Source organism: Diorhabda carinulata, chromosome 4 (genome assembly GCF_026250575.1).
Source record: "Diorhabda carinulata isolate Delta chromosome 4, icDioCari1.1, whole genome shotgun sequence".
Classification (NCBI taxonomy): Eukaryota; Metazoa; Arthropoda; class Insecta; order Coleoptera; family Chrysomelidae; genus Diorhabda; species Diorhabda carinulata.
In genome coordinates, this window is record NC_079463.1 from 1,777,181 (window position 1) to 1,801,603 (window position 24,423).

The 24,423-nt window shown below is 30.2% G+C and overlaps 2 protein-coding genes across 2 annotated transcripts; one reads left to right on the forward strand and one right to left on the reverse strand.

Moving 5' to 3' along the window:
* The first annotated feature begins 3,131 nt into the window (after nucleotides 1–3,131).
* LOC130892464 (uncharacterized) lies at nucleotides 3,132–11,439 on the forward strand. Its single transcript, XM_057797897.1, has 4 exons — nucleotides 3,132–3,314; nucleotides 7,555–7,731; nucleotides 8,977–9,211; nucleotides 11,092–11,439. The coding sequence occupies exons 1-4, from the start codon at nucleotides 3,239–3,241 to the stop codon at nucleotides 11,207–11,209; spliced, it is 606 nt and encodes a 201-aa protein (XP_057653880.1). The 5' UTR covers nucleotides 3,132–3,238; the 3' UTR covers nucleotides 11,210–11,439.
* Nucleotides 11,440–14,189: 2,750 nt separating this feature from the next.
* Nucleotides 14,190–23,279, reverse strand: LOC130892705 (odorant receptor 67c-like). Its single transcript, XM_057798259.1, has 6 exons — nucleotides 23,163–23,279; nucleotides 21,831–22,221; nucleotides 21,139–21,238; nucleotides 16,051–16,155; nucleotides 15,576–15,728; nucleotides 14,190–14,326 (listed from the first exon to the last, which is right to left on the reverse strand). The coding sequence occupies exons 1-6, from the start codon at nucleotides 23,269–23,271 to the stop codon at nucleotides 14,273–14,275; spliced, it is 912 nt and encodes a 303-aa protein (XP_057654242.1). The 5' UTR covers nucleotides 23,272–23,279; the 3' UTR covers nucleotides 14,190–14,272.
* Nucleotides 23,280–24,423: the final 1,144 nt, after the last annotated feature.

Consider the following 24,423-nt stretch of genomic DNA (forward strand, 5'->3'; position numbering starts at 1 on the left):
TTGTTGTTTAAATTTTTATCGAAACGATTGAGGATAATGAATGAATATTTTCGTGGAAAATTAATCAATAAATTCTTATTTTCCGGTGGAAACTGCAAGAATAAAATCTTTTCCTATAGCAGTCAAACATTCGCAGCTCAGCTATCTTAGCTGTCCACCAGTACTGTGGTCATCTTTTACTCCTCTGTCGGGTTTTTGGCATTGTTATTGCATAGCCGCTCTGTTAGTTCGGCCATTCGCCATCGGAGCCGGTGCTGCCATCAATTTGTCACAGAATTTCTGTAGATCTAATTTTATAAGGTTGCATCGCGGTGTCTGTTGTCTAAGACATCTAAGATGTACTGGTGGTCGACAACCCACCACCCCCCGATTTGTGGCAGCATTCTATACAAGGTCATTACAATATCATGTAATGATTATTCGTATTTGCTATCACTAGATCTAGTCTTGCGGCCATTTGCCTGTTAGTTTCCGTCATTCCTTCGTCGATTGCCATTGCATCCCTCTTCTACATCTTCTGGTATGTCTTTGATTCTATTCTCAATTAGTTTTGGAAATCAGCCGCGAAACAGTAGAGAGTTAGGTAGAGACTGACGTAAGTGACAGGGTCTACCGTAATCCAGACATAATCGTCGCCGACACCGCTAGTAGTCATCCTTGATTTGGTTGTACCCCTTATCCAGATAGCTATTGTCTCGTTCGTACCATTCGAATCCTTTTCATGTTTCTACTTATTTTTCTTTCCTGTGTACGTCATATATCATTAGTTCATCTCCAACAGCCACCTGTTACAAAAAGAGGACAATAAATGAACCTAGTACATTGGCGTTGTTGAATTATAGCGATCTGTAATATAATCGTTTGAAATTTTGTCACAAGATGGCGAAAATTGTACTTTACGAACGTAGTATCGAAGTATTATTCATGTTAGTTTGAATCTCAGTGAATAGGTGGAACCACTGAAATGTTATATTAGTCCGACGCGTATTTCTTTGTTTGGAAGATTCATTACGAGATTGCGGAGATAGAAATGTTGCCTTCGAATCCGGATGAAGATAGAGAGGTTAAATTCACGATCTAAACCAGATCAACAACATTTCATATGCATATTATTTTTATATTCCGCGTGGCATTTACTATAATTTATTATAAAAGAAACAAAATTTCTTCATATTATTTTTTTTAATTAAAACGTGAATACAACCTGGAGTTCTCATTTATTCTTGATTATTAATTATAGTTTAAGGTTTTCATTAATTAATAGATGACATCATTTATTTTACAGAGCCGTACTCACTTTCTAACCAGAAATTCTAGTTATTTATGTAATATAAGAAAAAACATTTAAAAAGCAATCTAAAAAGAAGGATAGAACAAAATTTTTAGGAATGTTTTGTTACCTAATTTCATATATTAAAAAAATTGAAAAAGATTTGCGGTTGTTAAAAACAAATTAAATTTTGTCATTTTTACGTTCTGATATCTAATTGTAAGGATTGAGCCTGTTGGATACACCGCCACCAATACATCTTCTATGCTTTTAATTATATGGCCAACTTCATAGTTAGGACTCCTTCAAAAACTAACACAAATTACCGAAAGTAGTAAATAAATGTATAAAAACTTTTTCATATTTTTTTCATCAAAGTTTTTGATAATGTAAATCATTTTGAGTACAAACTTAAAACGAACATAACCTAAAAATGAGCTCTATTTAGATATGAACAATTCTAGAATACGTAAGTTTCATAAACAGGACATTTTGCCTGGGTGACAAACAGAAGATTTATTTTCCGTGTGTTAACGTGCGTAACTTATGTTTTAATTGTGAGTTTTGTGTAGTTTCCATTGTTCTTTGCCGTTATTTCGACAATATCGATCGAATTGATTATTATCTGGAATTAAACGGTGAAGTGAAGTGAGATATTAAATAAAAACAATTTCTAAATAAGGTAAGACAAGGTATGTTTTTAATAAAATAATCCACTGCGTTTGTTTATCACACTTCCTATGTTGTTAGATTAGTTTGTGAAATTTGGAAAAAGTAATTGATATATATTGAATAACATCTGATTGTTTTCTAAATAAAAATAAAAATTTTTATGCTAAAGTCTGACCAGCTCGAGAACTCATATAGTTGGTCAAGTAAATAAGATAATTGGCAAATCATATGACTTTTGTAAATATATTTCCAATTAAAAAACCACGAAAACTTTATTCGAATCTGAAATTTACGTTTATATCTACGTCTCCATCATTTTCTTATTGAATGTTTTGTAAGATAGTTAATTTAATATCAATATAAAATCTTCATAGCTGAATCATTTTTCAGTTGACATACACATCATAAACTTAACGAATACAAAAAAAAATAGCAGATTTTTTTAGTTCCGCTTGGTAATATTGTTTATATTAAAATGATTCTTTAATTGATTTATATATGATTGGTTATATCTTCAAATTAAATTAGCATTTATACATTTTGTGAAATTAATTTATTTTCACAAATTCTCTTAAACCTCAGAAATTAGTTGTTAAAGCTATATTCATCACATCGCCTAGCTCTTTAATAATTTGTTTTTTTCCATTTCAAGATATTATGACCAAACTCGACCACGTTTTAGCTTTCTTTCTTTCAAAGACCCCCATTTCAAAGCTCTACCCCAATTATTTTTTTAGTGCATTCAAATACTATCTTTTGTTGGTCAAAGCGGCAAGAAATAGAAAAAAGAGATTTAAGATTTAAAAATGAAAAATTTTCAAATGTTTACAAATACAAGTATTCGAATGGGCTTTTGTGTCATTCAGCAAAGATGGCCGAACTGTCAAATACGTCAAATGGTCCATTGATTAAACATTTCTATTTATAGATTAAATCTACATAAACTTTTGTAGTACTTAATACAACGATGCCAAAAGCTCCGAACTTAGTTTATTTTCTACATACAGGGTGTACAAAAAGTATGTTCCAAATTTATTCATATATTCAGTTTTTGAAGCATGTTTATGCTGCTAATTTCTTCTGCGTGAGTTTTGTCCTCCATTATAATCAAAAATAGGTATTTTCACGTAATTATTCTATTATATTATAAAATCATATTATAAATGTTTTATTTATTTATAGTTGGGTATAGGAATACCCCTCTCAACTTAAATATCTGTTGTTGTTGAGCGGTACCAACATCAGTAGCAGTAGTTCGCGAGATGCCGATTCTGTAACTTCATACTTTCTAAACATATGACAATTACTATGCATTGGAAACCGTGTTTAGTGCAAACTGTGACACTAATATTAGGATATTTTATTATTATCGGTATGTTTTATTTCTTTTTACACAATTTCCTCGAAAGAAAATTGTGTCATTGAATTATAATTATGTGTATAATATGAAATGGGTGTGTAAATGTTATTGTTTATAATATACTGGAGGCTATTTAAGAAGAAACTTTCGTTTATACAGAAGGGATAACTATACATTTCATTATATTTACAGATAGATAATTTCTTGTACGTAGTAGTATTATCAAAACACATTCGATACATTAATTAGGCATTCCTGACAATTTAATACTACTACGTATCAATTGAGTTCTACGGCAAACATAAATCAATCAGGTTAAGTTAGGTTATGCTATCTAATAATTTATAGTCTAACAAAGTAAAAAAGAAATTAGACGGGAAATAATTATCTAGTGACAAAATCATTTCGCAAATCGAAAAATAACTATTAAGGCGAGATGTTGGTAAATTTGTAGCGATTGAAATACGAGGGAGGCTCAAATATAAACCGGAATTTGGTTATAAAAAATTTTCAGAACTTGTCAGAACAGTTAAGAAACGTTATTATACTAATTGAGATATAGCCATATAGACAAACGTTAAAATTTGAAGAGACTACTATTTCATTTCCGCAAAATGGTTCTATAACAAACAGGATATAATTACCTCTTTCCATTTTATCTATAAAAGATCTTCTGAACAATGAATATCGGTAAAAATATCAAGACAAGTAGACTGTGAAACTTATACTTTATGTAAATTTCTTCTTCTCGTCCGCGTTGTATAGTTACCAACATTAGGTAACCATCGAGAAGTCATCTTGGAGTATTTATTTCTATCTGAAGTCGTGCATCTAATTATAATTTAAAAAGCTTTCATAATACTGTAGACCAGAGCAGAAGCATTTAAAAAAATTATAGTAGGATGAAACCCATTGGAAATCTGAAGTAGGGAAGGGGAAGAGGGTGAGTTTTAAGGGTTAAAAATGGTTTATCTCGATTTTCGACTAAAATATAAGTCCTATGGAAAAAAGTTAAATATCAAAGTTGTAGGTAGTAAAAAGTTCTACAACTTTTGTATTTACATTTTTTTCACATAACCTCAAAATTTATGCGAAAAATTGAAATAACCAAGTTTTGGGTTTTTTATTTTCATCTTTTACAAAAAAAAAACATTTTTTTATCACGAAATTTTATAAAAAACTCATCTGTTTACGTTTCAAACATACTGGGATTTTAAATATACATTTTTCAATGTGAATTTTCTCAGAAAAAACTCACACACTATTATTTAAAAAAGTGAAATGGTACGAAAATTACTCTATTAGATTGTACATGATTGAGTTTGGAGATTCTAAAAAAATTTTTCAATATTATTCATCCAATCCGACAAAAAGTATTTACCGTATGAACGGACTATAACATTTAATTATACTAACGAGTTAAAAACAATGAATGTGAAAAAACATTGATACCTCGAAATATAATTTCAACATTAGCATTAACATAATTATATAAAAGTGTCCTTATCCCATATATCTTGAACCCGTAATTAAAATTGTTAACCTTCCGGATAATAATTTTGAGGTTAGATTGAACGAAAACACTTTATACATATGGATACACGTTAATTCATTTCATAACAATTACATATTGTCACAATACGTCGATGTATTCAATAGATATTCAATAAATCATTTACTATTGTACAAGGTAACAGTATACTTAGTATATATTTAACTCAGTACGTGAATCAACTAGGAATTTGATTACATAAATATGTTAATAAAAAGTTTAAAGTATGAAATGTATGTTTCTTTACATGGTAAACATATTTTTTTGGTTATAAATAGGGCAAATTTAGTAATTTCGTTGTTACAATACTAAAAATTGAACAAGCACGCTGGTTATTCATTCTAATATAGAAACGACGAATCGTTAATGTGAATTGTGTATGTACACTAAGAAATTACACACAACTGGTACACAGGCTACAAAAGTTTGTCTAATAATAAGGTTAAAAACATTATAAATTTCTGATTTTTCAATTAACGAGGTAGTTTATTCAATGATGTTAATAAAAACATTGTGAAAATAAAAAAAATGTATTTCTATTCTTTATGATTTTGTGTTAAAAAATTTTATTAATACGGGCCGAATAACCCTAGTAACTGAGGCCTTTCTAATTAAAAAGAAGATAATATATAATTAGCCCATACGTCTATACGAATGTTGAAAATACAAACATATCTTATAATCTACATTATATAATATTTATTTAAAAGAGGCAATTTTTATAATAAAAATAAATTCTATATCGATTTTCATACGTAGGAATCAAAAAGTAACGCAAATAAACAAATTACGATATGATAATTCGACATATACGTCATTTTTATTATTTTTCTATGGCACACCACTTATGTTTATCTCACATTTTCTTATTATTACTTCTCTGAACCGTGAAGAGATTTATTTTTTTTAGTATAACATTAATAATCTCAGTTTACTTATTCGGTTTCTTCATTGAAATTTAAAGATGAAAATAAGAATGATAATCAACTTGTTAACCTTGAATGAGACTGTCAATGTCAAATCAGATATTTCAGTATTCGCTTGATGTGTGGTATTAGCCCAGTCAAATAAATAAATTTTTCGGGAATGTGTGGATTTTTTTAGCCAAATTGTTAGTTTTGAAATAAAAATATTCAAGGGAGGTCGTTTTTTATATAGACCGGAGCAATACGTCATGGCTGTCATATTGTTATAGTTCATTTTCCAAACAAAATTTGCGAGGTAACGTGTATTCTTCAAAGTTATTTAAAAAATGTTTAATTAGTTTATTGTTGTATAATATGGTAATGTGTTTTGTGTCAGAAGGTATTTTTTTGCGAAATTTATCAAAGAAAATACGAAAAAATCATTAAATCGGTTAACAGTCAACGCAATTAAAACTTTGTTTGGAAAGTTGTCCCTGACCTACGTTAACAATGGCGGCGTGTGATGTCAACACTTCTGTTGTTGATTTTGTTAAATTAGAACCAAATAAAAATCAATTTTGCTCAATTTTTCTTTATCAATATTCGAATATATCCAAGAATTAATGAAATAAATGACTCCATCGTGATGTTATCGATTTAAGACGACATAATTAAACAATAGCTTTCGCAATGCATATTTTTGTCTTTAAACGTACATGTGATGAGCAATAAGCAATAACAACTCTCTAATCGCCTAAAGTGACCAATACATTTTCAATAGAAAGTTGTACAACGCACTTCATAATCTAAATTGAGTATACGAGGGTCACTGCATATGTATAAACCTGTCATTGCTATCGTAATTTATTTTTAATAGCATACTTATTCAGAACGTTTTGTCGTATAAAAAATAATTGTGTAACAAACAATAAGTTGCAAAAAAGTGAGTTAAATAAATTAAATGTTTGAAGTACTCTAGACAACTGTTAATTGAGGGCAAGTTCAAGGGATAGGAAGATGGATACACGAGATATACGAGGTCTGTCTATTAAATATTGAGACTGCGCGCGTAGAGGGCGCCCTAGAGGGGTGGGGTGAAAAACGAGTAGTGCGTTGGGTAGAGGGAAAGAGAGGGGGCGGTAGGATAGGATACGATATGTTCGATGAATAAATAAAAAATGCATGAGGTGGAATTTTCACGAATTTTACGTGGCAAATTATTTATATTTCCGTAGTTAAATTCTCTCGTTTCAAACGAGACAAACAAATAACAAAATTATTCATTGGGAATATTTATTATTACAATCGGTCGAACGTGAAGTATTTATGGAATAAAGCGACAACAAAAAAAGTTGTTTATTCCATTATTTGTTTAGTTTTAAAAACGTTGACTGTAGTTCATATGAAAAGTACGGCTTTTCATCAACTCTGTTCAAATACCAATCTCCGAAAATCTAAAATTTAATACCTCTCCAAGAAGTACCTTTCGGCGAATCTCAATTCTTTTAATTTTCAGTTGAACTTTGTCTAGTGATGGTATTTGATTCTTGAACAAAAAGTTTTCACTTCTCCAAAAAAATCTAACGATTTACGAAGCCGCGAAATGATTAGGTTAGGTTAGGTTGAAGACTGAAATGCAGATGAAGTTCTAAATTACTGTACGGGGATTGCCTTTTGAGTTCTTCTTATCTATCTGTCACATGTCATAAGTCACATGTCATAAGTCGCATGTCACATGTCATAAGTCACATGTCATAAGTCACATGTCACAATTATTAATTATTTCACACTTTAGATGGTTATGAACAAAAATCGAGAGTAAAACGACCTAGAGCACCTCCAGCGGAACCCGAAAACGATGTTGAAAGCGATTTTGAAGAAAGAAATAAAGAATTGAACGCTAATTATGTGCCGCCAGGTTTTCTTAGTCCATCTGTGATTGAATATCTAGAACTAGGAAAATCTATACCAGGTAAAGTAATTTAAATATATACAGAATCATTATTTGGGTACTCTAATTAAGTTATTATTCTCTACTGTTAACAAATCGGTATATCTGTAGCTTTCGTTCACATTAATGTTGTAGCGCAATTCTAGTGGTGGCTACGTTGAAAAATAACCGTTTCTGTTGCCGATAAATATGTTCAGAAAAGTTAAAACTTACATATACATAAATGTACACAAATTAAGTCGCGCGTGCCTAATCCCTAGGAGTAGCGTAACTCTGTTAGAGACGATCGGGCGTTTGAGATGTGCTCGATCCGTTATCCCGATGAAATACTTCGATCCAAAACGTTTTATCTGTGTTCGTAGACGTTGGTTTTTCCCGAAACGTGCTACAAGATATATCGGAGAGGATTGAGTCGATTGCAATGCTGTTAGGACATTTGGTGACTTGGAATTCTCAAAAGAAGACAACTTGGGACATCAAATCTTCACTTGTTTAACGTTTTTTATGCGGAATCCATCCCACACATAAATTTTCGTGCAAAATCGATTGTATTGTAATCTGCGATATCTTATCTATCTGTCACATGTCACATGTCAATCTTCTATAATGATTTGGGCTATGCTATTATGGATTATGATGCTATTAGGACATTTGGTGACTTGGAATTCTCAAAAGAAGACAACTTGGGTCAGATATAGGTCAGTCAGATGTGGAAGTATTGTTGTTTTACTGAGGAAGTTGTTAAAAATATCGTGAATGAAAGTAAACAAGACAAATACACTTAGACGCGTGTCGTACATTAAAAAAAGGAAAAGCGATGAACTTGATGAAAAATTTAGTGAAATAAGACTTTTAGTATGATTAGTATGATTTATATTTATATGATTTAGTATGAATTTGTCGAAAAGTCCTTCGTATTAGATATTTTATTATAAATTCGCGTAGATAATGCATATAATTGCATCCCATTATTAAACATTGACAAAAACGATGAATTTAATGCAAAGGTGTGTGTGAGTGTGTGATGTGAACAATCTAGAAACATCCTTGCTCTAATTCTTGGTAGCCGCGAGGCTCAAAAAAATCGCAATTGCTTTCAAATGCGAGTACTTGAATATAAAATTTCATGCGACGAGATATAATGTCAGTTCCTCGACTACAATAACGTTTATTAACAAAATCGTTACAACGTTTTTTGTTTACGTAATATATACGAGGTGCATTCACTTTCTAATTGTTTTTTTTTCTTTATAAATACGAATTTAGGAAGACCTGGATCCGATTATCCGGTTTTGAGCACCGTCCCTTATACGAATTTTTACTGCGACGATCAGAAATATCCCGGTTTTTACGCCGATCCCGAAACGCGTTGTCAAAGTTGGCACTATTGCGACATCGACGGACGTCAAACGAGTTTCTTGTGTCCCAATGGAACCCAGTTCAGTCAGTTAGTTTTCGTCTGCGATTGGTGGTTCAACGTTAGATGCGATTTGAGCGAAAAGTAAGTTAATGCGATTCGAAACAAAAATTTTTCAGTATTTTCGAAAAATATTTAGTTGTAATATCATAAGGGCTGCGGCGGAGGATATTAGAAGGTGGCTGATTAAGTAAGCATTTCAAAAAACGGTTTTACCACGGCTGAATTGGTCGAATTGTTGCACCGTCCACCTTATTTTTCAGATTTGTTTCCGTGCGACTTATTTGAGCTTCCAAACTTGAAAAAGTCACTCGCCGGGCATTGATTCGAGTCGAATGAGGAAGTATTCGCCACCAAGGAGTTTTACTTAGTGAAAAACGAATTTTTCTAAGGATTGGAGAAGTTGGAGTATTGCTGAGTCGACAGAGACCTTTTTATATGTTTTTCTTGCCAAATTATCTCGATTTTCGATCTTTTCGAAGTATTGAGGTTTTAAATGTCTTTAAAAGCTTGTCGAGCTGATCCAGCACCTTTTATTCAAGAGATATATCATGGGGATCTATCTGGAACAGTATTTTCAAAGGGGTTGAAGAAGTTGGAGTATTGCTGGGTCGACAGAGACCTTTTTATATGTTTTTCTTGCCAAATTATCTCGATTTTCGATCTTTTTCGAAGTATTGAGGTTTTAAATGTCTTTAAAAGCTTGTCGAGCTGATCCAGCATCTTTTATTCGAGAGATATATCATGGGGATCTATCTGGAACAGTATTTTCAAAGGGGTTGAAGAAGTTGGAGTATTGCTGGGTCGACAGAGACCTTTTTATATGTTTTTCTTGCCAAATTATCTCGATTTTCGATCTTTTTCGAAGTATTGAGGTTTTAAATGTCTTTAAAAGCTTGTCGAGCTGATCCAGCATCTTTTATTCGAGAGATATATCATGGGGATCTATCTGGAACAGTATTTTCAAAGGGGTTGAAGAAGTTGGAGTATTGCTGGGTCGACAGAGACCTTTTTATATGTTTTTCTTGCCAAATTATCTCGATTTTCGATCTTTTTCGAAGTATTGAGGTTTTAAATGTCTTTAAAAGCTTGTCGAGCTGATCCAGCATCTTTTATTCGAGAGATATATCATGGGGATCTATCTGGAACAGTATTTTCAAAGGGGTTGAAGAAGTTGGAGTATTGCTGGGTCGACAGAGACCTTTTTATATGTTTTTCTTGCCAAATTATCTCGATTTTCGATCTTTTTCGAAGTATTGAGGTTTTAAATGTCTTTAAAAGCTTGTCGAGCTGATCCAGCATCTTTTATTCGAGAGATATATCATGGGGATCTATCTGGAACAGTATTTTCAAAGGGGTTGAAGAAGTTGGAGTATTGCTGGGTCGACAGAGACCTTTTTATATGTTTTTCTTGCCAAATTATCTCGATTTTCGATCTTTTTCGAAGTATTGAGGTTTTAAATGTCTTTAAAAGCTTGTCGAGCTGATCCAGCATCTTTTATTCGAGAGATATATCATGGGGATCTATCTGGAACAGTATTTTCAAAGGGGTTGAAGAAGTTGGAGTATTGCTGGGTCGACAGAGACCTTTTTATATGTTTTTCTTGCCAAATTATCTCGATTTTCGATCTTTTTCGAAGTATTGAGGTTTTAAATGTCTTTAAAAGCTTGTCGAGCTGATCCAGCATCTTTTATTCGAGAGATATATCATGGGGATCTATCTGGAACAGTATTTTCAAAGGGGTTGAAGAAGTTGGAGTATTGCTGGGTCGACAGAGACCTTTTTATATGTTTTTCTTGCCAAATTATCTCGATTTTCGATCTTTTTCGAAGTATTGAGGTTTTAAAAGTCTTTAAAAGCTTGTCGAGCTGATCCAGCATCTTTTATTCGAGAGATATATCATCGTACTAGTAAATCTAGAGTTGTTCTTGTCTAGATAATGGAAATATTGTTTGTCTTTTAGGTTATATGTCATCAATAGTCGTTTATATGGTACGCCGAAGCTGGATCCGACGAGACCTCATCGAACCATTACGAAACAAATATTAGAAGATATTTTTAATGATGACGAAGAAACATAGATGACGCGACTAGATGCTGGAATATTGTCGGGGTTGGTCAATATCGACAGTGTGCGAAACAAATAAGAACATTTGATATTTTACGATGAGTTCTTCTAATAAATAACTTGTGGTTGTTGTAATCTTCGATTAAGAAAGAAAACTGTACCTAATTTAGATTTTTTTTTATATTTTAAATTTACCATCTATGTGTAGTTGGATCTTAATAAAATATGAGTTTTTAAGGTAAAGGAACATTTCAGTTGATATTCTTAGGAAACAGAACGTTAATTGATGTGGATTTCAGACATTTTGGACGTTTACTTCAATGATATAATCAAAAAATGAGTTGCGACATTGTGTATGGAAATTCTGCTCCATCATTTATGACCGTGAAATTTTTGGTAGTATCCGCGAGGGCGTCGGAAATTGTAAAAAAATTCAATAATCAGCTACAGCTGATCAAAACTCAGATAAACAAAAAATGGGATAATCAAAAATTCGGATAATCAAAAGTCCAAATGAACAAAAAATCGGATAATCGAAAGTTCGGATAATCAAAAAATTTGTTATAAAGAAAATCGGATAATCAAAAGTACGGATAAACAAAAAATGAGATAATCAAAAATTCGGATAATCAAAAGTCCAAATGAACAAAAAATAAGATAATCAAAAATTCAGATAATCAATAGGTCAGATAAACAAAAAACCGGATAATCAAAAGTTCGGATAATGACAAAATCGGATAATCAAAAGTGCAGATAATCAAAAAAGAGATAATTAAAAGGTCAGATAAACAAAAAAGCGGATAATCGAAAGTTCGGATAATCACAAAATCGGATAATCAAAAAATTTGTTAATAAAAAAATTGGATAATCAAAAGTTCGGATAATCAAAAAACCGGATAATCAAACGTTCGGATAATCACAAAATCGGATGATGAAAAGTTCGGATAATCAAAAGTACGGATAATTAAGAGTTCGGATAATCAAAAGTCCAGATAAAATTAAATAAATCAAAAAATCGGATATTCAAAAGGTCAGATAATCAAAAAACCGGATAATCAAACGTTCGGATAATCACAATATCGGATGATGAAAAGTTCGGATAATCAAAAGTACGGATAATTAAGAGTTCGGATAATCAAAAGTCCAAATAAAATTAAATAAATCAAAAAATTGGATAATCAAAAGTTCAGATAATAAAAAAAAACGGATAATCAAAATTGCAGATAATCAAAATTGAGGATAATTAAAAATTCGGATAATCGGAAAAGGAAGATCTAAAATAACAAATTTGTGAAAAAAATTCTTTATTTATATAAACATATAAGTAAATTGTTCAATTTAGCCCGCCCCTAATGTCTATTTCTAATTGAAAATTTAAAAAAAAACAGAAAACAACGGAAAATAACAAAAAACTATTACAAAATATATCCCCAAAATTGAAAGGAATCGTTTTTACACAGTCCGGAGCTCTTTTCATCTTCTTCGAATAACTTGGTCGCCGTTTTTCTTCTTTTCCTAGCTTAGACAGCACAAACACAAACCAATTCACCGAGGCAAGATTCTTTCTTCTCTTTTTGGACAATACTCCGCGACATCCATCACCCGAAACTTTTAATTAAATAAGTTGAGTGATATATTTGAAGTTTGAAGTTTTTGCAACTTCCAAGAAACGAGGAAAGGACCGACAGTACCCCCGATAGCCTCTTTCGCGCGGTTTCTACCGATCCAGGTTAGAGAAAAGTGGAAAAATGTACGGCCCACTCTATATTTTTGCTTGATTATATTCTGACACGTTTTATATTCCTTCAAGAAACTATATTAGCATCAAATCTATTTTACAGGTAGATAATTTCAAACAATAATATGAATTTCAATGCAATCTTAGTGTATCTGGTTTCAATAGTTATATATGAGGACGCGATGTTGAATTAAACTTCGAAACTCTGGGGAAATTAGAGAAAACCTCAAATCGAATTTGTCGAATACACCATCGGAATCGTTAAATTTCGAACGGGCGTCGACAGGTGTAATAATTTTGTATTCGCAAACTATATTTGCAGATGAGTTTGATTCAAATTAATCCGCCGATGGAAATTTTTATTTCCGAAACAAAAAACAAACCAAAACATTCGAAATCTTCTCGTAAGAATACGGATCCCGATATGTAATTTTAAAATTAAAAAAAAAATGTTTCACGTCGATAAAAAGTTATGGTTACTTAAGATCTGGCAACACTGATGCTATTGTGTCAAAACTGACAATTCCGTAATAAAGTTTGACATTTTCAATGGTGAACGTACTCAGAACGAGTTGTCATATGTCATCTTCGACAAATATTTGTTTATCTCAAAATTTAGCAATCCTCGTATTTGTACTAATACCCCCCTACCTCCGAAAATTTCTAACGAATGTAGTTACTGAAAGTGTCTTTTTACCATTTAGACCAACAAGGAGTCACATCGTACAAGTAAGTCACCGTGTCATTTAACTTATCACGTTGCCCTTAAAAAATTCTTAAGCTATTTTCAACATCGTTAAATATTAAGGTAAAAGCTAATTATATTTCAAATACTATTTCATCAAACGCTGCGACTAATTCCATCTAGGTCATTCGCATCTTATACAAAAGCCAAATATTAATAAAAAACTTCTTTTCCATTGATTTTAAATTGTAACGACCACTAAAACCAAAAGCTACTAGCCACTGTTGGTTGATCTCTCTCACAAACGAGACCACTTACTAATGCAATCTAAGAAAACAGCTGATATACGTCAAAATATCGGCTGTGGAGTAAACAATCGACTTCCTCGTATGTACCTGTGTAATCTTTTCTTAATTTTATTCAGATAGTTTGTTTATTTTGTATTTTTTTTGTTTTATGGTGTTAAAAAGTCTTTATAAATACTTTTCAGATATGTTTTAGTGGAATTAATACAGGAGAATCTGAATATTTTTGCAGGTAAACTCAAAAAACTTAGTTTCTTAGCAAGTGAATATTATATTAATTACAATAAACATTACAACATTCAATATTGTATTTTTATTTTCCTTATAAGTTACATTTTGGTGATTTTCTTAATCGTACATTGTACGCAAAACTGTACAATAAGAATATGAAGTTTTCAATATCTAAAAAAAAAATAATTATTCACAAAATCCGCTTGACATAATGCAATACAAAGTGCAAGAAATTAAATGTAAGTATCTAGCCATTGTATCATGGTTGTCAATAATTAAAATTCCCTAAGGGTAAAAGAAAACAAATTCCTAACCTCAAATTTTTACTAATATTTTGTGCCTAGTTTAACAATGAAAATAACAAAGCTAAGTTTTACGAAAATAAGCTGATCTGATGTTAAACCAAAAGTGACTAGATTTTTCCATAGAATTGCAGCTTGCACGCAATAATTGCGTATTGCATCATGTCAAGCGGTCTTAAAAGAGAACCAATTCGGATGCAAATGGCAACAAAATATATTAGCAAATCATTTACTTGAAAAATAATTTAGCCACGAAATTCTATTTATAAATGCACAAATCAAACGTCGATACTCATACCAGGTGATTAGAGAATAAAATTTTATCATGGTAAATGATTCTCCCCATTAAATAAAATATGAGATTTTATTGACGAGAAGTTTTGACTATTGAATATCGACATAAAATAAATGAATATTTGCTATTGAAAACAAATTTTGCCATGTTTTTTTTTTCGTCAGAAATAATGTAATTCATACCAATTCATATTCCATTTGCTGTAGCGTAAATATTTAGAATTTTCAGATTCCACCACACGTTATACTGTATATTATTAATGTTAGGTGGAAAAAGAGGTTTGTGTTGATAGAAAAATAGAAAGATATAAAATAATTTTAATAAAAGAAAGGAAAAATTGTGTTTCTTGTAAAACTAATTCATTAAAACGTACTTTAACTTCTTTCTACTAGATGTCGCTGTTAATACTACTACGTAACTATTGTCCTGATAATAATCAGTGAAAAAAAGTACAGTCATACATAATGAAAATAATATTACTAGTAAATTCAGTAAAAAAATTACCCAGATTATTCTCTTTAACATATTGACGAAATTAACGCCTTCTAGAGGTGTGAATATTAATTAATAATTTCACATCTGTCACAAAAGTGGTAAATTTTATAATTGGCTCGAAATTTAAATATTACTTAACGCTTAAAAAACCTATTTTCACAGAACAAGTACCTATTACAATTTTAAATTCATTCTTCTTGTGAAACATTGCATATTTTTGAGGTATATCACTATAAACATGGGAATTTTTAAAACCAAGAATGTAAATATGAGAATTCGCATACTTAAATTGTCAAAGTTATTATAGAAGCTTTAGAAACATGCTTACCAATGTTAATGTCGACATCGTTAAAGTTAAGAACAATGCTCTAACTGCTAACGGTTTCTGAGCCCGCATCATAATCATCAGAATTAATTTTTGTTCCGATAAACTACACTCGTTCCATTCTATCACGTAACATGCATCTTCCACTTCCGAACTCTATAATAAAAATAATAGATCTTCTTTTTCGTAAATATAAATGTACCATTATCAAATCTCATAAGCTAAATACTCAATAATTAAACTGAAACTTCATATAAGTCATTAAAACATCGATGAGATTCTGTACTATGTTTGACAACGTTGCCAATTTTCTACAACCAACGAAATTCTTTGTAAATTATTTTAAAACATTAGCTTGAATGTCTTTTGATTTTTCCAATTACTTAAACAATTCTGTACCGTTCTACATGAATAAATTTCGAATCATTTACCGTTTTTCATTAATTAAATATCGAAATTTATATTAATAAATATTTACCTTTAAAATTAGAGCGTGTCCGAACCAACAAAAAGAAAATATCTGCATCAGTGATCCGTTTAAGAAAATCAAACGTACCAAAAAATGTAAGGAAAAAAAGTTAACCTTGAACATAATAATCAAATTAATAATAAAGATACAGGGTGCTTCAGATTGTTTATTGCAATTTGGTTATTCAAAAATTTATATAATTCTGAACATAATGACTGAATTAATAGGTTAATAAAGATACAGGTTGCTTCAGATTGTTTATTGCAATTTGGTTATTAAAAAAATTGATAATTCTGAACATAATGACTGAATTAATAGGTTATTAAAGATACAGGGTGCTTCAGATTGTTTATTGCAATTTGGTTATTAAAAAAATTGATAATTCTCAACATAATGACAGAATTAATAGGTTAATAAAGATACAGGGTGCTTCAGATTGTCTATTGCAATTTGGTTATTAAAAAACTTGATAATTTTGAACATAATGAATGAATTAATAGGTTAATAAAGATACAGGGTGCTTCAGATTGTTTATTGCAATTTGGTTATTCAAAAACTTATATAATTCTGAACATAATGACTGAATTAATAGGTTAATAAATGTACAGGGTGCTTCAGATTGTCTATTGCAATTTTGTTATTAAAAAACTTGATAATTCTGAACATAATGACTAAATTAATAGGTTAATAAAGATACAGGGTGCTTCAGATTGTTTATTGCAATTATGTTATTAAAAAACTTGTATAATTTTGAACATAATGACTGAAATAGTAGGTTAATAAAGATACAGGGTACTTCAGATTGTTTATTGCAATTTGGTTATTAAAAAAATTGATAATTCTGAACATAATGACAGAATTAATAGGTTAATAAAGATACAGGGTGCTTCAGATTGTCTATTGCAATTTGGTTATTAAAAAACTTGATAATTTTGAACATAATGAGTGAATTAATAGGTTAATAAAGATACAGGGTGCTTCAGATTGTTTATTGCAATTTGGTTATTCAAAAACATATAATTCTGAACATAATGACTGAATTAATAGGTTAATAAATGTACAGGGTGCTTCAGATTGTCTATTGCAATTTTGTTATTAAAAAACTTGATAATTCTGAACATAATGACTAAATTAATAGGTTAATAAAGATACAGGGTGCTTCAGATTGTCTATTGCAATTATGTTATTAAAAAACTTGTATAATTTTGAACATAATGACTGAAATAGTAGGTTAATAAAGATACAGGGTACTTCAGATTGTTTATTGCAATTTGGTTATTAAAAAAATTGATAATTCTGAACATAATGACTGAATTAATAGGTTAAAAAAGATACAGGGTGCTTCAGATTGTTTATTGCAATTTGGTTATTAAAAAAATTGATAATTCTGAACATAATGACAGAATTAATAGGTTAATAAAGATACAGGGTGCTTCAGATTGTCTATTGCAATTTGGTTATTAAAAAACTTGATAATTTTGAACATAATGAGTGAATTAATAGGTTAATAAAGATACAGGGTGCTTGAGATTGTTTATTGCAATTTGGTTATTCAAAAACTTATATAATTCTGAACATAATGACTGAATTAATAGGTTAATAAAGATACAGGGTGCTTCAGATTGTTTATTGCAATTTGGTTATTAAAAAAATTGATAATTCTGAACATAATGACTGAATTAATAGGTTAATAAAGATACAGGGTGCTTCAGATTGTTTATTGCAATTTGGTTATTAAAAAAATTGATAATTCTGAACATAATGACTGAATTAATAGGTTAATAAAGATACAGGGTGCTTCAGATTGTTTATTGCAATTTGGTTATTAAAAAAATTGATAATTCTGAACATAATGACTGAATTAATAGGTTAAAAAAGATACAGGGTGCTTCAGATTGTTTATTGCAATTTGGTTATTAAAAAAATTGATAATTCTGAACATAATGACAGAATTAATAGGTTAATAAAGATACAGGGTACTTCAGATTGTTTATTGCAATTTGGTTATTAAAAAAATTGATAATTCTGAAGATAATGACTGAATTAATAGGTTAATAAAGATACAGGGTGCTTCAGATTGTTTATTGCAATTTGGTTATTAAAAAAATTGATAATTCTGAACATAATGACTGAATTAATAGGTTAATAAAGATACAGGGTGCTTCAGATTGTCTATTGCAATTTGGTTATTAAAAAAATTGATAATTCTGAACATAATGACTGAATTAATAGGTTAATAAATGTACAGGGTGCTTCAGATTGTTTATTGCAATTTGGTTATTCAAAAATTTATATAATTCTGAACATAATGACTGAATTAATAGGTTAATAAAGATACAGGGTACTTCAGATTGTTTATTGCAATTTGGTTATTAAAAAAATTGATAATTCTGAACATAATGACTGAATTAATAGGTTAATAAATGTACAGGGTGCTTCAGATTGTTTATTGCAATTTGGTTATTAAAAAAATTGATAATTCTGAACATAATGACTGAATTAATAGGTTAATAAAGATACAGGGTGCTTCAGATTGTTTATTGCAATTTGGTTATTAAAACACTTGATAATTCTGAACATAATGACTGAATTAATAGGTTAATAAAGATACAGGGTGCTTCAGATTGTCTATTGCAATTTGGTTATTAAAACACTTGATAATTCTGAACATAATGACTGAATTAATAGGTTAATAAATGTACAGGGTGCTTCAGATTGTTTATTGCAATTTGGTTATTCAAAAAATTGATAATTCTGAACATAATGACTGAATTAATAGGTTAATAAAGATACAGGGTGCTTCAGATTGTTTATTGCAATTTGGTTATTAAAACACTTGATAATTCTGAACATAATGACTGAATTAATAGGTTAATAAATGTACAGGGTGCTTCAGATTGTCTATTGCAATTTGGTTATTCAAAAACTTATGTAATTCTGAACATAATGACTGAATTAATAGGTTAATAAATGTACAGGGTGCTTCAGATTGTTTATTGCAATTTGGTTATTCAAAAACTTATGTAATTCTGAACATAATGACTGAATTAATAGGTTAATAAATGTACAGGGTGCTTCAGATTGTCTATTGCAATTTGGTTATTAAAAAAATTGATAATTCTGAACATAATGACTGAATTAATAGGTTAATAAATGTACAGGGTGCTTCAAATTGTCTATTGCAATTTGGTTATTAAAAAAATTGATAATTCTGAACATATTGACTGAATTAATAGGTTAATAAAGATACAGGGTGCTTCAGATTGTTTATTGCAATTTGGTTATTAAAACACTTGATAATTCTGAACATAATGACTGAATTAATAGGTTAATAAAGATACAGGGTGCTTCAGATTGTTTATTGCAATTTGGTTATTAAAAAAATTGATAATTCTGAACATAATGACTGAATTAATAGGTTAATAAATGTACAGGGTGCTTCAGATTGTTTATTGCAATTTGGTTATTAAAAAAATTGATAATTCTGAACATAATGACTGAATTAATAGGTTAATAAAGATACAGGGTGCTTCAGATTGTTTATTGCAATTTGGTTATTAAAAAAATTGATAATTCTGAACATAATGACAGAATTAATAGGTTAATAAAGATACAGGGTGCTTCAGATTGTTTATTGCAATTTGGTTATTAAAAAAATTGATAATTCTGAACATAATGACTGAATTAATAGGTTAATAAAGATACAGGGTGCTTCAGATTGTTTATTGCAATTTGGTTATTAAAAAAATTGATAATTCTGAACATAATGACTGAATTAATAGGTTAATAAAGATACAGGGTGCTTCAGATTGTTTATTGCAATTTGGTTATTAAAAAAATTGATAATTCTGAACATAATGACTGAATTAATAGGTTAATAAATGTACAGGGTGCTTCAGATTGTTTATTGCAATTTGGTTATTAAAAAAATTGATAATTCTGAACATAATGACTGAATTAATAGGTTAATAAAGATACAGGGTGCTTCAGATTGTTTATTGCAATTTGGTTATTAAAAAAATTGATAATTCTGAACATAATGACTGAATTAATAGGTTAATAAAGATACAGGGTGCTTCAGATTGTTTATTGCAATTTGGTTATTAAAAAAATTGATAATTCTGAACATAATGACTGAATTAATAGGTTAATAAATGTACAGGGTGCTTCAGATTGTTTATTGCAATTTGGTTATTAAAAAAATTGATAATTCTGAACATAATGACTGAATTAATAGGTTAATAAAGATACAGGGTGCTTCAGATTGTTTATTGCAATTTGGTTATTAAAAAAATTGATAATTCTGAACATAATGACTGAATTAATAGGTTAATAAATGTACAGGGTGCTTCAGATTGTTTATTGCAATTTGGTTATTAAAAAAATTGATAATTCTGAACATAATGACTGAATTAATAGGTTATTAAAGATACAGGGTGCTTCAGATTGTTTATTGCAATTTGGTTATTAAAAAAATTGATAATTCTGAACATAATGACTGAATTAATAGGTTAATAAAGATACAGGGTGCTTCAGATTGTTTATTGCAATTTGGTTATTAAAAAAATTGATAATTCTGAACATAATGACTGAATTAATAGGTTAATAAAGATACAGGGTGCTTCAGATTGTTTATTGCAATTTGGTTATTAAAAAAATTGATAATTCTGAACATAATGACTGAATTAATAGGTTAATAAAGATACAGGGTGCTTCAGATTGTTTATTGCAATTTGGTTATTAAAAAAATTGATAATTCTGAACATAATGACTGAATTAATAGGTTAATAAAGATACAGGGTGCTTCAGATTGTTTATTGCAATTTGGTTATTAAAAAAATTGATAATTCTGAACATAATGACTGAATTAATAGGTTAATAAATGTACAGGGTGCTTCAGATTGTTTATTGCAATTTGGTTATTCAAAAATTTATATAATTCTGAACATAATGACTGAATTAATAGGTTAATAAAGATACAGGGTACTTCAGATTGTCTATTGCAATTTAGTTATTAAAAAACTTATATAATTTTGATCATAATGAATGAAATTTATGAATTTTGTGGATGAAATCAAAGTCAATAATAGTTCTTACCATAGTTAGTTCAAAACCAACAAAGCAAATATTAACAATGCTTTTAAAGAATTCTAAAAACAGTGGTACGGAAAAAACTTGTTCGATCTGATGGACAAACCTGTAAAAACATTAACATTATATCAATGCAAACATTTTTACAAACTTTAGCAAGTAAAGTATGCAATGAGTGGGAATTTTGAGTTTCTGTTTACTTTCTAGTATGAAAAATCTAAAAAAAAAACGATCGACACAAAATAATTGTCAAGTTTTATCAAACGAAAATCATGAGATTGTTTACTTAGTACGAATGGGAATATCCAGATAAACAATTTACGATATTTGTCGACGTTTTAAGACTATTTCGATTGAAAGAAAGTCAGAATTAGGAGAAAAAACGACAAAAATGCCAAATTAGAAGTAAGAAGTTTTGGTTCACGGAAAATTGGGGGTCAGTTTGTGAGAATTGGGTAGAAATTTGTAAGCAATATTCTAAAGAAATAGATTGCAGTTCAAAAATGAAGAAAATCAGCATCCAAATACTCTTAGATACAACAACATGTTAGATTTAGATCAGTGCAAAAGGAAATTCAATTTCCGAGTAATTAAACGATTATATTCGAGTAGTTTTGATTTTGATTCGCTTCAAATCATTTCTCTAGGATAAAACACAAACAAATTCGATTAATTATGAAATCAAATATTATACCTACCGTATTATGTCTTGATGATACTTGATACACATTATTAATTCATGTTCGACGTTTAAATTCCCCCTGGAATCGATTTCTCTCAAATTTTCTTTCAAAATATCCAATTGGCAGCAAGCCACGTCCGCTACAATATAATACAAACAATCCAGACTTGTATCACACAATATCAGTATCCCAACGATACTCAGTTGAAATATAACCGTTGGATAATAAACCGAGTTTGCATTCAAATCGAAAGGCGTCCAACTTTTCAGCGGCAGGAAAGTTTTTTCCTCTTGGAAGATAACAATCAAAACTTGTACAAATATGAATGAAGAAATTGCTATTCTGTATACGGTACCGAAAATACCGCGAAGAACTTCGTGTTGTTCTAACATGTGACGCATTTTACCTGAAATTTATATTATATACGAGGCGAATCAATAATTTCTGTTTATTATTGTAACAATGAAGTAACGCAGATTTTAAAGCTGGTAAATTAGCAAATTATATCGATAACGACGTTTAAAGTATTAAAAAACAATTTAAGAATTGACGAAATCAAATTCCAACACGTAAAACGTCGAAATCGAAAAAAAAAACGTCCAAGACTAAACTTAACACAATCGACGTTACGCGTAAAATCAAAAGTATTTTTCGTGCGCCCTGTACGTTCGATTATCTGAATATGAAACGTAGGATTAAACAACGTTTAGTTTGGAATCAGTCCCCCCATTAAAACTGTCCTAACGTTCAGAGTAATCTCAATTTCCTAATAACATACAATCAGATCTCGAACGCCGATATTTCAGCGAATCTACGCAGTTTACAGAGATTTAGCTCGCGCGACTTGGTGTAATTACATGATTTATTATCACAGAGAAGCACTGCAAAGGTGAATTTTTCCTATATCAGGGTCGTTCCTCGAAATAAATCATCATATTCGTCATGACGATCTTTTCTGTCCAATTTTCTTGACGAATACTTTTAATTTTCTCCTGTTTTTATCTGTTGCAGTTTTTTCTCGATGTCGGTTTTTCTTTCTCTACAGAACGATGGAAAAAGGCACTGGAAAAGAAGGTGGAACGGTGCAAAACCAATTATTGGGACCACCTACAGAAGCTGGGGAACTGTAACCAGAGGAGATCTGCTGAATGTATCCAGAGCATTCTAGACTTTTTAAAAGGATTGAGGGATCTGCTGTAAGCTCTGGGTTCTCCAATATCGCAGCAAGAATAGATCCTTTGGGTAGCAGTATATACGAGACCCCAAATTCATAGTTTTCTCCAAGTATACTGAATAACTTGGACCAATTTTTTTCCTTACCTCGAATGGGGGTTCATCAAACATTACCTGGTACTTTAAATCCGTCAATTGCTTCTAAATACTTGGTGATAGATACCAAAACGTCCTTTCTGACATGTAGCACAATAGCTTTGCAGAAAAAGTTGGTCATGCTCATAAAAAAAATACCGCAATCGATTAATATGGTCAAATCGGTATTGATGAACAATTGAATGGAAGCTAGACAGAGTTGTATCATTGCTAGTACGATGTAGATGTATTGCGTCGCAAGTTCTCCAACGAAACTTGTTTTTTGACCGGGATATAGTCCGAATATGTTTAAGTAGAAGCGTTCGTGTTTGAATGCCTTTTCAAAATCGAAAGAATTCTGAAAACTGAAGTTATTAGGTGATTCGAAAAGATTTAAGAACGAGTTTTACCATTTTTATTATCGATGCATAAAACTGACTGACCTCATGAGTGATAAAGTTGAAATCGATGTACAACTTTGAAGAAATTGCTACCTTTTATAATTGATCTTTATCATAATATACTACTGAGAATATATAATTAAATTTCGTTCTTATAGAGGAAAAATTATTTTAAATTATATAGAATTATAAAAATTTTCAATATCTGTTCTTAATAGTACAAAAAGAATGATTACAGAAACGGTTGTCGATGTTTTTATGGTGATTTTAAATCAGTAAAGACATCAGAAGTGGAATTCTTCCATCGAAACAAGATAAATGAAGATTGGGCGTAAAATATTAAAAATCTGTATCAAAACGAAGAATATACTAATGGGGAACGTTTCTAGTAACTATTAAACGGAGAAAGAGTAGTAAAATCAATAGAGAAGCTACAATTAGATCTGAAAAAAGACAGTACTTCAATCGAAACAAGTTAAATGAAGATTGGGCGTAAAATATTAAAAATCTGTATCAAAACGAAGAATATACTAATGGGGAACGTTTCTAGTAACTATTAAATGGAGAAAGAGTAGTAAAATCAATAGAGAAGCTACAATTAGATCTGAAAAAAGACAGTACTTCAATCGAAACAAGTTAAATGAAGATTGGGCGTAAAATATTAAAAATCTGTATCAAAACGAAGAATATACTAATGGGGAACGGTTCTAGTAACTATTAAACGAAGAAAGAGTAGTAAAATCAATAGAGAAGCTACAATTAGATCTGAAAAAAGACAGTACTTCAATCGAAACAATTTAAATGAAGATTGGGCGTAAAATATTAAAAATCTGTATCAAAACGAAGAATATACTAATGGGGAACGGTTCTAGTAACTATTAAACGGAGAAAGAGTAGTA